The sequence below is a fragment of the Mixophyes fleayi genome, chromosome 2, assembly GCF_038048845.1.
Source record: "Mixophyes fleayi isolate aMixFle1 chromosome 2, aMixFle1.hap1, whole genome shotgun sequence".
NCBI lineage: Eukaryota > Metazoa > Chordata > Amphibia > Anura > Limnodynastidae > Mixophyes > Mixophyes fleayi.
In genome coordinates, this window is record NC_134403.1 from 36,433,125 (window position 1) to 36,447,907 (window position 14,783).

The 14,783-nt window shown below is 39.3% G+C and overlaps 1 protein-coding gene across 1 annotated transcript in view; it reads right to left on the reverse strand.

The window, feature by feature from the left end:
* PDGFD (platelet derived growth factor D) overlaps positions 1 to 14,783 on the reverse strand; it is a 201,304-nt gene that overhangs the window by 16,172 nt on the left and 170,349 nt on the right. Inside the window, exon 5 of the mRNA XM_075198810.1 lies at positions 13,151 to 13,349. Within this exon, the coding sequence (XP_075054911.1) occupies positions 13,151 to 13,349 (199 nt within the window). The remainder of the gene's footprint in view (positions 1 to 13,150; positions 13,350 to 14,783) is intronic.

Here is a 14,783-nt window from a genome sequence, read left to right on the forward strand (position 1 = left end):
ACTGAACTTAAAGTTCCGCCATACACTAGCAACCAAATTGGAGGTCTTGTCATACCACCATACTGAAAGACTTTCCATACACTAGCCACTAGTTTAAAAGTCCTGAAAAAAACTAGCCACCAGAGGCCATGTAACCATTCTTATTAAAAAAAAAACCAAACATATGCAATTTCTTTAAAAATCCCTTTGATCAACTTTAATAGACTGATAGTATGTGCGTGTGAGTGTGAGTGTGTGTGTGTGTGTGTGTGTGTGTGTGTGTGTGTGTGTGTGTGTGTGTAGCAAATTGAAACCATTGCCTAAATATATTTAAATTAATTGCATTATTTCATCATCATCATCATCATCCTTTATTTATGTAGCGCCAACATGTTCCATGGCGCTTTACAATTGGGGACAAACATAATAAACTAATAAACAAACTGGGTAAAGCAGACAAAGAGGTGAGAAGGCCCTGCTCGCAAGCTTACAATCTATGGGACAATGGGAGTTTGACACATGAGGTCTACATTTGCAGTCCGCCCAGCCAGACTGCAAAGGTAAAAGTGACTCATAAGCTAAATGATCCTGTCACACAACAATGTTGGTCAAGGGGTAGTTGTATAATGGGTGGTAATAGAGTAATGTAGTAAGGTTAAGAGGGTGGTTGAGGAATATTATAAGCTTGTCTGAAGAGGTGGGTTTTCAGAGAACGCTTGAAAGCTTGTAGACCAGAGGAAAGTCTTACTGTGCGAGGGAGAGAATTCCATAGAGTGAGTGTAGCCTGATAATAATCAGTTGGGAATCATGGTAAAGAAAGGGCACACTTCCTCTACAATCTGCTGCTGTCTAGCCTACCTGGCGAACTCAATAACTAATACGATTCAGCAGAGGTTGTCCATGCCCATTAAGTTATCATACACAATGACAAACATGTTAGTATGCCTTTTCTTGATCATTGAGATTTTTTCCAACCTACATGAAGAAAATAACTTTGCAAAATAAAGGTGGAGCGGGATCTACACTCTTCACATGTAAGATTCATTTACAAGCTATATTAACCTAATGTAAATGCTAAAACTAGACAACAAAATGGTTTTGAAGCTAAACCAAATATATTTCTTCTTTGATTATGTGTGCTTTAATGTAATAACATTGTTACTTGTACTCTAGTGCTTCTCGTGTTTCTTGATGCCAAAGGCAAGCTCTTAATTTTCTAAATCCAGGAAATTTGGAAATGGGAAAGTTTTGCAATGCTACCAAAACACTCAGTGGATTAATTACCATCTTAATGCATCTAATTTTCTAATACTGAAAATGGAAAGTCCGAACATCCATTTGACATAAACTTTGTTCCATCCATAGAAGTAACTGCATTTTTTGAGGGCATGTGTAGCAAAATACTTGTTGGAGGATACCTGTTGAAAAATAACATTTTCAATGCAGAAACTGGCCTGGGAACATGAAGACCCTGGAAACCCTAAGCGTGATCAAAAGAGCTGGGAGAAGAATATTTCTTCGTATAAGGTGGGCTGCACGGTGGCTCAGTGGTTAGCATGAGTTCATGAGTTTGATTCCCGACCATGGCCTTATCTGTGTGGAGCTTGTATGTTCTCCCCGTGTTTGCGTGGGTTTCCTCCGGGTGCTCCGGTTTCCTCCCACACTCCGAAAACATACTAGTAGGTTAATTGTCTGCTATTAAATTGCTATTAGTCTCTCTCTGTCTGTGTATGTATGTTAGGGGATTTAGACTGTAAGCGCCAATGGGGCAGGGACTGATGTGAATGAGTTCTCTGTACAGCGCTGCGGAATTAGCAGCGCTATATAAATAAACAGATGATAGATAATGATGATGAAGTAACAAGCGGTCATCAGATTTTGCAAAAAAAAAAACAACATCAGTGAAGATTTGTCAGAAAATGCAACACCTCTGTGTTTTTTTAAAAACATATTATTCTATGGAAACGCTTGTATTGTGTAATACAAGCAATACCAAGTTGGATCTCTAAACTATAGAGATGCCTTTCACACCACAATCTTTCTGTATTTGTTTAACAGAACCTACACCTCACGACACTGCTGGAGGACCCTAATCCTTCCACTATCAAATTTGCAGTCAGTGGATCTATTAGTCTCCATTTCTTTACTTATATCATAATAAACTGCCCCTTCATGTGCAGCCCTGTCCTCGTTTACACAGTCATAGCGTTGTGTAAATAAGGGCAATCACTGACTCCCACAATATGTGTTCCTGAAATACTCTGTGCTTATGTGATTTGATTGGCTATAGCTTATTCTATCTCTCTCCACTTCAGCACTGGGGATGTCCTCACATGCACGAGATAAATACGTAAATGTACTAAACGTCGGGTTTGAAAAATTGGAGATGTTGCCTATAGCAACCAATGGGATTCTAGCTGTAATTTTATAGAATGTACTAAATAAAGGATAACTAGAATCTGACTGGTTGCTATAGGCAACATCTCCAATTTTTCAAACTCGCAGTTTAGTAAATATAGCCCAAAGACTGATAGCAAAAAAGTCTCCTGTGTCTAGTGAAGCGCACCTTAAACATGTAACAAAGATCACAATAATATAAAGATATATTTTGAAGAAAAAATTAGGGGAAGATACAAAATGGGAGAGAATAAATAAACCTTCCAATTAAGGTAGGATTTTAGGTTTCTAGCTAAAAATTTGCTATTTCTCTTAACTGTGTGTAATTATATTATGTAATCTCTACACAATATATTACATATAACGTGAAACTTACTTCCGTCAACATTCACCCAGGATTATTTATCTACTGGCTTCCCTAGATGCCATTGACAGAAATAGAAAAACAAACAAAATAAACAAAAAAAAACAACCCCAAAAAAACATAAAAAAAAAAAAATAGGTCCGTACTAGGCAAGGACTAACCTCGAATTTCCTGTGTATTTATCTATCAATAGCTCATGTTCAAGGGGGTGCTCTCTCAACTTGCTACAAGCATTGTCACTTCAGGACCAGAATTGAAAACCAAAAAAAAGAAGAGGGCACTCAAGTCCAAAATCATATTTTTTGTCTTATTCCATAACTCTAAAAATACTTTTATTGATAATAATGGCTTAAAAATTCCCATTTCTTCATCCACCGTGTCCAATGTGGCGAAATATTAAAATTAACATTAGAAGAGTGAAAACAGAAAGAAATAAAGTGTTCTATTAAAAGTGATTTTTTTAAACCCTTAAGTGGGGCCGGACTCTGGTAAGTTGTAACATGTATGTGGGTAGACTGTATTATATTTATCTATAACTATACACTACTATCAACAAGTCATTACCTCTATGCCGGGGTTGCAGTGTGTATCAATCTTAAAATAAAATTGATTAATTTCTCAAAGAATTTTGCCTTCATTTCATACTCATGGATACATATATACTGATTATGTGTGTAAATCATGTAAAATGTATTAAATATACTCACTCATTAAAAAAGAGCCAAGTCCTATTTTTCCAAGTGCAGCTAAGCTAATATATAAGTTGCATCAAATATAACCATTATAGTCAATTCTTAAGGTAAAAAAACAAGCGGACATTCCATGGGTACAATACCCTACCATTTTTTGGGAATCTATAGAATCTATATATCAAACAATGGAAATACATACCTACATACATAGGCAATGGGAATACATACCTACATATATTCCCATTTTTGGGAATCGATTGTTTATTAATTACAATGAATAGGTGGTATCATGCTCATCCACTACTCAAAATGCTGAACAGATGAGTAAACAGTAAAATACACATCCATTTACTCAGTAAATGCCACAGTACTGCGGCTTAGGGACCTGTACTGATAGTATGATCACTTCATATAATAATAACAGTTTTTTTTATGGAGAAGGTATCCACTTCTAAAGTATTGTATAAATGGATGCTCCAATTATTCAGAGAGACATGGAATGTATATCTCTCCTTCCATTCCTGCCATCTATATTACAGCTGTCCCCTATATTCAATGCTCATACAGTCATCACCATCGTCATCATCACCATTTATTTATATAGCGCCACTGATTCTGCAGCGCTATACAGAGAACTCATTCACATCAGTCCCTGCCACATTGGACCTTACAGTCTAAATTCCCTAATATACACAGAGAGAGAGAGAGAGAGAGAGAGAGAGATTGAGAGAGAGAGAGAGAATAGGGTAAATTTTTGATAGCAGCCGATTAACCTACTAGTATGTTTTTAGAGTGTGGGAGGAAACCAGAGCATCCGGAGGAAACCCACGCAAATACAGTCAGAACTTATCATGTAGTTCACCACTACACCACTGTTCATAAGTCAAACCACTTTGGTTACTTAAATGGTTTGTGATTATCCACCTCTATTGATATGTCCCTATTGACAATTTTCACTTGGCTCAAATTCGATGTTAGTGACCGAGCATACCAGAAGAAATCAGCGGCTCTACGCCACCGCCGGCATAATGTTGTTCACCACTACTGATGCTTACACTCCTAACTTAATAGCATTGCTATTGCTTAGTGGATGACGTGACCTTAATTAATTTGATATGCCCCTCCAAAAAACAGTTTACATTTAGCTGAGCTAATAATAGTTACAATTAAGCATTTTCAAAAGATTGTATGGGAGACTTGCGGCTCACTGCCGCTGCCGGGACCCACTTTAGGGTTTGTGACACCACAACTGACGTCCTACCCTTAGTACGTGTCACCAAACAAGGGTTTGGTGAAGTCTCCCATACAATATTTTGAAAATGCTCCACTATATACAGCACTATGCAAAGGCACCTCTCCTCTTGTGTTAGAATGAGGCGTTATAATTTATTATTTTTTTATGAATATATAATAAAGCCCTATATTGTATTTCGAACTAGGTTTCATCTATGCTACATGGCTATTTAGATGCCTTCAGGTGTCCTTTGCTGTTCTTACCTTGATGTACTGGAGCATTAGGAGATGTGAGGTCCTCACTTAATTCTATAATCACTGCTTTACTCTTCTTGTGACAGACTAAAGCACATGTAACAGCTATCAGGGTAGGGCAGATATGTGGCAGTTAAAGGGTAGGTCACATAGACAAGATAGGGCCAAAAAAGCATATAAATATGTTTCAATAAATGTTCATTCTAACCCCTGTGATATTTGTGGGAAGGCGGCATTGGTACAGGCACTCTGACACATGGGTCACAAATGACTGTTGAAATGCCTTATAGAACTGAGGGGGGGAATGAGAAGTTCTAGGAAACAGTAAATCCACAGAAATGTAAAGTGGGGGCTTCGATATTATTATATGCCCATCAATGATACTCACATTTGATCTGTTTGATCCTCCTTTTGTCTGAGTGAACCAAACTATCGTGGGCGAATATAGGTGAGGGAAGGTGTAGGGGGGGGGCAGCCTCCTGCCTCGAAAGCATATATGCACCAGGAGGTTGTGACACCCCAAAGTAACTCAATAATTCCCCAGTGTAGCATGATTATACACTTGTTTTGGAGGTACACACTGTCCCGAAAAATGTTGGCAAGTATGGTACCATGGCTTATCACCGAACACATTTTTAACCCATCATTTTATTCAAAGCAGGTAATGTAATCTCACTATGTGTTAACATAAGCATACCTCTCAACATCTGTATGTAAGCAAGCTGGCTAATATTGAGCAGCTAAGTTCTGCGGTTGCTATGGAAACACAGGGTGAAGCCATACTTGCCAACTCTCCCGCAACATCAGGGAGACTCCCAAAATCTGGGTCGGTCTCTTGGACAAGCAGGCAAGTCTCCCGCATCTGGCAAATACCTGGCCAAAAAAGCACGATTTGACGTAATTCACGTCATTTAATAATAATTTCCGACATGGAGGGGACGGGGCAAAAATGTCGCGATTGACCGCACCTCCCACACTCTAGTCACGCCCCCTGTCCGGGATCTCCCGGACTTCAGTGCCGAAAAGTAGGCAAGTATGATGAAGCAGATGTCAGGCCTGCCAAAGTGTTTGGGAGGAAAGGAAAGAGAGGCAGGAAGGAGAGAGCTGACAGGAAGAGATGCTGGGAGTGTGAGAGGTGTCACAGCAACAAGAGAAGGAGTGAGGTGTGTGAAGAAAGCAGAGTCTGCCAAAACGAACAACCGTATAGAGGAAGAGAGGGATGCCCAAGCTGTGAAAAGAGAAGCTGTTTGTAGATTTGCACAGGTACATTTTGTAGCTGGATCACTGCAGAAAATCCACTATCAAGTCGCCTAAGCAGTCTAAGGGAGATTACACAGAAAAGCGAGGTGGGGGGAGAATTGCACTCTACTCCCAATGTTGCAAGAGCTGCACAAAGCAAGGGTATCCCTCCCTCAGAAATTACAATATACAATAAAGGTTAGGTGCTCATTGGGTGATGATATTACCTTATTGATAATATGCTAACATGTTATAATCCATCAATAGTATAGGTTATGTGTGAATGAAAAGCATACCACATCTAACAATTTGTACATCCAGATATGAGAGATATACTAGCAGCTTCATAATGTAAACATTAATTGATATAAAATAATTTCTTAATTAAAACGTGGCTTATCATACAAACAAGTCAATATAAACTATTAATGCAGATGTATAGAGTTATCCTTATTCATCAACCATAAATGCCATAAAAAAATGTGCATAACTCCACATAAAATCACATATAAATATACATATAAAATGGCTTTAAACAGCTAAAATGAGGATTGAATATGTGATTAATCTAGCCAAGTGTTCAGGCAAAAATACCAAAAATAATCAAATGTAAACAATATATGTAAATTCCCAGGGGTCAGTGCAAATGCTCACCGATTTGTAATCCAATGGAGATTAATATCTAATATCTATGCTGTAAAAGACAATACTAATTGTCATCAATGAAAGAAGAGATGAGAATGCCCTGTAGAATCCTAAACAGTGCTTGTACTGAATCAGTCATCTGACTTCTGTCCCCAAATGTGCCACAAAGCGTGCCTATGTGTGGAGAGGGAGACTCACCAACGTTAATTAGTTAACCTCACAAACTATTTAATATTGGCAGGATTGTACTTATTGTTGATTTATATTTTCACACTGTGTGTGGGTACATTGTGGGAGAGTTTAGGGCGCCAGTGAATGTATGCATGGCGTGTCGTCTTGCTGTTTAATTATTACTGTACTGTTGCCTTTGATTAATATCTTACCCGCTGTCCCATTTATTCCGTTTATAATTTCCCCATATTTAAATCTGCCTCTCCCTTTTTTTCCCCAAAATAAACACTCAGTTGATTGTTTGCAACCACAGTGTGCGGTACATTATTATTTAGAGGGTTAGTGCAGTTGGGTACAAGGGGCTTCCAAAGTCAACCGGTGGTGGATTCAGTCTTAGTCTGCATCCGCCCATACTGTGCAGAAGACTCAGGCGGAGGCACTGAAGAGAGAGAGAACATTTCACCACCCCTTTCGGTCTGCACGGGAAAGGGGTTCTACATGGGCAGCATGGTGGCTCAGTGGTTAGCACTTCTGCCTGACAGCACTGGGGTCATGAGTTCAATTCCTGACCATGGCCTTATCTGTGAACAGTTTGTATGTTCTCCCTGTGTTTGCGTGGGTTTCCTCCCACAATCCAAAAACAACTGGTAGGTTAATTGGCTCCTATCAAATTGACCCTAGTCTGTGTCTGTCTGTATTAGGGAATTTAGACTGTAAGCTCCAATGGGGCAGAGACTGATGTGAGTGAGTTCTCTGTACAGCGCTGTGGAATTAGTGGCGCTATATAAATAAATGGTGATGAAGATGATGATGACATGTCTCTATGTCAGAGCCCCCAAACCAAGACTGTCCCACCTGTCCCATTGTATGACATGAGTGTAAGTGATCATCTGCTACAATGAATTCTGCTAACTTCATGACAACAAGTACATTAGGTGCTACAAAGGACAGCAGAGATAGTGTACCAGCACCCAAATCATCTGATCAATACATAATCACTGTAATAAACAGAGTTCTGTTACTAATTCTGAGTATCAGTATTAAATCACAACATTTTCTTTATTCCTGTGACTCATAGTTAACATTTAAATGCAGACTTTGATCACCTTCTCTTCTTTTCTACACATTTTATGCTTTACTAATGATCACATTAGTAAAGCCCCTATGCATCTCTATTGAATGTTGTAATTGTTTATGCTCTCGTGTAATTACTAAACACTAAACAATGTGCTGGGTTCTGTGCCTAATTGCATGTAAAAATCGAGAAAAATACCAAACCACTAGTCAATAGTATTTGACAAGACCAATCGGCCACTTGCTAATATTTGCTCTGTTTTAGCAGTCAGCTTTTCTTTTTTTTTTACTTAAATCAAATACTTAATATTGCTCTGAACCATGATTATCAGAACTGATCTTGAAGCGTGAATTGATGGGCTAAAATACCTGCTTGTCACTTAACCGCTTCATTCCCACTCATGTCGGAGACAATTTTCAAATGTTTGCAATGTGGCAGCTGAAAGTTTTCATTTTCCCCCTAATCAATTTTGAGGACTTTTTTCGTTTTTGCATGGGAGAAAAAAGGTGCAAAGCCTGTGCTTATTGAAAAGCATTGACTGTACCGAGAAAACCAATTCATGGCGCATGTAACTTTCTCACTTGTGCAGGGAATTGTTCTTGTCACGCTATTGTCGAAGTCAGCAAATTGGATAAAGCCATTTCAATTAAAGTCTAGCAAACTTGGTTGTCTTTGTCTGAAAAGATGCGTACGGTACGCATCGACGTACAAGGGCACGGTACGGCGTGAAAGGGCGTACGCATCCACTACACGTGGCAGCAACAGTAATTGGTCTTTTACCATACATTCGCACAAACACGCATACTTTTAAAATAGTACACATTAATGGTAGTTGCAACACATAGTTATGTCGAAATATAGTAGTATTTATATGTTATATCAGAGTTACATGCATATTAGTGAAATACACGGAACGGGTTGAAGGAATAACATCATGAGTGGTATCATAATGAACCTTGTTACATATCCTACTGTTTGGTTCACTCTGCGAGGGAATCGCAGAGTGCATACACAAGTTATGAATGATAGGGAATTATGAACTACTTAAGACTAAGGAATCTTGGCGGGAAGAGCAGAGCATACCCCCTGCAGAGATGACCCCCTCCTTTGGATTCCTTAGGATGAACCAGCCAATGATTGACAACCCCTTGGACATTCCTGAGACCTGGACCAATAGATGCAAGCTATACCATCTTCATTGTATTACTGTATTTGATTGTGTATATAAGCAGCAGCTTGTGATCCAGAGTGCAGACATCTTGTCCCCAGACTTCAGGATTGAATGACTGCACTGGATCCAGAGCACCTGCGATAAGTAACGGCTGTATTTACTATTACTTTGCTTGAGCATTTTTATTCTACTTATTGCGAATAAATCTTTGTGCTTTGGAAACACAAATCGAGGTTCGACAATCGTTATTGGTTAGCGACAATACGCACATAACAATTTGGGGGCTCGTGAGCTTTGGAGGTTTCGTTGCAGATGATACGCAAGACCAACGGATTTCGGTTCTGCAACGAAGGGTGGAGACGCGTCATAAATGGGTAAGAACGCATGGTGTTCAAAACCTGAATTTTACTCTGTGTTGTGAAACCGAATGTCCGTTTTGCATTATCTAGGGCACGCTAACTAGAACCTAGGGACAAAAGAGAAAACTGTTTATTTTTTCTGTCATTGTGCGTTTTAACTGTATTGCATTGCTTAGCGTATGTGTATTTCCTGCTGTGCGTACGCGAACTTCCGGTAGATTTGCCACGTGGTTAAACAATCGTTTTGATAGTTATTATACATGCATAGTATAATTACTTGTGAAAGCCTCTGAGATATTATTACTGTTGTTGGGAACTTTTGATTTTCTGCGCAGAAAAGGTGTATAGTGTGTGATGTTGTAACGTAGATACACTGTTCATTATTCATTGTGCTCAGTTGCTGTCTGACGAGGCGGATTGCCCAACTGAAGGACGGTATACAGGGCAGGTATACCGAATGCGAAAACCGGGTTTTCGCAAAGCGCTACCAATAGATCGCAAGGTTTGCTAATAATTAGTATTGGTAGGCAGTGCGATCTAACCGCACCGTTAGTGCGAATTGCTGAAGCAGCTAGGAGGAATTATATTGGAAAGGCTGGTTGATTGTATCGACTTTGTTCTCCCAGTTATAATAAACTCAACAGATTTTTGTGGTTGAGCCAGGGTATCGAGGAGCTGATAGCCCTTGGGGCCCACAGTGATATTTCTGTATTAGGGATCCTCGCCGGGTGCGAGAAAAGCGAGTGAACGCGGCTAAAGAAAATACGTTCACCGAGCATTAAAGATCTCTAGCAGTGATTGTAGCAACAGAGTTGGAATTGTTAGCCGGAAGGAACAGAGCACTGCGGTGTGTCTGTGTTCCGGGTAGAAGGTATATTGTTCAACATGGGTGCTAAGCATACGCTAGAGATGGTCAGTGTACTGCCTAAGGAAGGCCCTATTGGTTCAGCGAGGTTTCTCATGTGTAAGAAATATGGTGCATACGCAACTGTGTATTGTGACACGTGGGTCAAGATGACCAAAGCTTGTGATAGGCCTTTCCCAACAATAGGAAGTTTTAATGCAGAGGTACTAAATACTGTAAAAGATGGTTGATTACCTCAACGAAAGTGAGGAATAAACATAATGATTGTTTAAAATTGGGGCAAATGGAAGGTAACACGTGGCAGAGCAGCGAATGCAAACCGGAAGTAGGCGTGGCGAAAAGCACACGCAAGGCGGATGTAACCGTTGAGAAGCGTGGCGAACTCAGTGCAAGTGCGCCCCCGCCACCTTATGTGGCGGGAGGGGTAAGTACAGCCGTTGTTAAAACTGAAAATAGAAAAATTGCTAAGTTGTATCCTGTTTTAAGCCAAAATGAAGATGAACCCACTGTGATTTCGGCCATTGCCCATGCCGTTAGTGTACTAGAGGCTCAGCGCAAGTATGAGAAAATGGCTGAGATAGGTGAGAGTAGCGTGATCACTAGGAGTGAAAGCGTTCTAAATCTAGAACCAACAAATCCTGTAGTGTCCCCTGAAGTCAGTGTACCAGAGGGTGCGTTCCCAGTCCGCACAATATCAGTTCCCAATGGGAAACCGAATAAGGATGGTGTAGTTCCTTTAAGAAATGTTACAATGCATTGTCCCTGGACTAGATCAGAATTACGTTCCATTATGACTGAATTCCCAGATCCTAGAAAAGAGTTGGCTAAGTGTCAGAAATTTGTTAAAGACTTAGGAAATGCCCACGAACCAACCAATAAGGATTGGCGTGTAGTGTTGAGGGCGTGTCTTCCTCCCAATACTAACATACAAAAATTCATTGAAGATTGTTTGTTGGAGGAAGATGACACCTTGACTGATGAGATTAACCAAGAGAATATAGAACAAATTGTCAAACACTTCTCTCTATGTACACTTCTCTCACTGTATATCTCTATGTTGGGACAACTAATTCACTCATTCGGTCTCCAGCACCACCTCTACACTGATGACACTCAAATCTACCTCTCCTCCCCTGACCTGTTTTCTTCTGTACTACCTTGTGCAACCAGCTGTCTCTCTGTTATCTCCACATGGATGTTCTAATGCTACCTAAATCTCAACATCTCTAAACAGAACTTATAATCCCCCCCCTTATAGTCAACACCTCCTCTCACTTCATATCTCCCTGGTTGTCAATAACATCACAATTTCCTCAGTCTCACACTCCCTTGGTGTCACATTTAACTTCGTCCTCTTCTTCATTCCTCACATCCAGAGTCTCTCCGGGTCCTGTTGCCTCCACCTTAGAAATATTGCCATAATATGTCCTTTTTTTTTTACCCAAGATGCTACTAAAACTCCATTCTCTCATCTCCTGTCTTGACTACTGCAATCTCCTGCTATCTGGCATTCCCCACACCCATTTATCTCTACTTCAAGCCATCCTAAATGTTGCTGCAAAACTGATTTTCCTGTCACCACTACACACCTGCCGCACCACTTTGCTGTTTCCTTCAGAATCCAATTTAAATTACTCATCCTTACCTACAAAGCTCTCAACAACACCATCCTTGCATACATCTAAAATCTAATTTCAAAATACTCTTCCTCCCGCCTGCTTAGATCTATCTATCTTTGACCTGTGCCTCATCTCTGTTAACCATCTCTCCAAGACTTACAGTTTCTTACTGATGACTTATGTATGCTCTCTTAGAAAATGTGAAGATTTCCAAAATAACTTATAAAAAATAAGAACAATCCATTGTGCTCTCTGTGATTAGGAATATGCTAAATATAAGAGGATAAATGTACAGCATACCGATCAAATAAATCCCACATTTGTGCCTTTAAAGAATACTATTTACAAGGGTGACCATTCTCTTAATTAACTAGATATTGATATTGAAGGCTAATGCAACAAAATTACCCGACCCTATCCACCCATCCTTTCATCCATGGTACAGTCAACAACGCTACTAGCATGAAACTCACTGGTATAATCATACTTGCAGAATCTCCCGGAGTTTCCAGGAGTCTCCCGAAAGAGCAAACTCTGGCAATCTCCCTGATGTTCAGCTAGAATATGATATAGCAGGCATAACTCCAAAAAGCATATTAGTAGGTTAATTGGCTGCGATCAAAATTGACCCTAGTCTGTCTGTCTGTGTGTGTATTAGGGAATTTAGACTGTAAGCCCCAATGGGGCAGGGACTGATGTGAGTGAGCTCTCTGTACAGCGCTGCGGAATTAGTGGCACTATATAAATTAATAATAATAATAAAATAACACAGCGTCTCACACAATTCACAAAGTCACCCTCTGGCTACCATGGTGTGATGGTGCATTTCTCATCGTCACACTGTACAGAGCATAATGATGCACATTGTGTAATTGTGTCAAAAGTTGGCAAAGCTTGATGGAGCGTATCGAGTCACTGAGTTACATGTGATCTGATTCCACAGAGCTCCCATCCTCATCACCCAAACGGGAGCTCATAAAAGTACGCAAATATGGCTAAAATAGTATGCCAATCACTTTGATGTTATGTATGGTTATTATTCTTGACCATTTTATGAATTGATTTTTTTTGTGAAGACTTTCCTACCTTTAGATTTTCTCTCTTGAAATGTTCTGCCGCGGAATTGAGATGTATCGGTGTATAGACTTTCTAGGTCGTCTTTCCACGTTTCTGGACTGAAGTGTTTAAGTACCTCTTCAACGGTGTCAAACATAGCGATAGTCTGGTCAAGTGCCTCCGCAATCAGAGAGGAATCCGTCACTGATGGTGAGTGATGGGAGACTTCCTAAGAGTAAATGTAAGCCAGCGTTAATTACTGTTTGTAAACATATGTTTACAACGAGGATACAGTTCAATCTATGGGATCATCATCATGTTCTCAAGTACAGATGGAGCATATTTCTTGTAGACAAACGGCGTGTTTGAGAATCTCCCTCACACCACACAGATCACGCCGCTCACCTCTAACCGTGCTGTACTTCCATAGTGTAAATATGGCATGGGAGGGATTAGGCTAGCGCAATCCAGCGCATTCTCCGGTTCGAAAGGCACCTGATTGCGCCTTTTGCCCTGAAGAAATGTGCTCTGTCTGTACAGTGGTAATGAGGTTATGTCTGTAAATGACAAATACAAAAATAAAATCAATTAATTCAGCCATGTACAGTAACCAATCTGTTTTGAAGGTTTTACATCTGAAGAAAATACATTTTTATGTGACTTTAGTTGCATGGTTGTGGAACTTCAAGAGGCGGTTTCATATGGCTTAAGCTGACAACTAGAATTGGAGCAGAATATGATAACAATGACTCATAAACTGTTTTTAAATAGCAAGTTTTGCATATTTAAATGAGTCTGTCATTTTGATCTAGGATGTACTTCTATAACCTTAATCTTAAATAATGAAGCAATTGTTAAATATTTAGACCTATTTTGTCACATTTTATACTCAAAATAGCTATCAACTATACACATTTAAACATCATGTTTAAATTCATTTTAAATTATACACACTTTTGATGATAGTGTTCTTTTAAATAATTTGAAGACAAAGGGGCAGGGACTGATATGAGTGAGTTCTCTGTACAGCGCTCCGGAATTAGTGGCGCTATATAAATTGATGATGATGATATACCCTTAGTATTAGCCTACTCAAATTAGCCCACTCTACTTCTGTTTGCTTCAAAGTTAATTTAATTCCAAAAGTAAATTAATTTCATATGTAAAATGATTGGCAGCACCTTGGAACTACATTAAATAGTTCAGCCCATAACATCAACCATTTCACTGACTTCTGTTATTTAACTGTGCTTGTATCTTGGATCCATCATTCCATTCATTCTAGATTGTGTTTTCCTAACTTCATAGACAGATGTATAGTTTGTTTTTCATGCATTACTGGTAAACCCATGAATACAAATTACAATGTTTATACAGACGCCCTTTTCATTTTAAGAGGGAAACTGAGCCAATATATAAATGAAATCTATCACAGATACCAACCGTAATTTTTATTATTTAAATCATAATTATTATGTCAGACTATAATCACCGTGGGCAGGGCGGGATTACTAATTAACTAATAGATCAGGCAAAAAAAAAAAAATTACTAATAGAAAAAAAGGATACAAACCATGCCTCTATTTTCTGCTCATAATTAATTGTTGGATTCTTTTTATTGCATCAAAAGTGTTTACTCTCTGCTGCTACGGGAGGTAATATT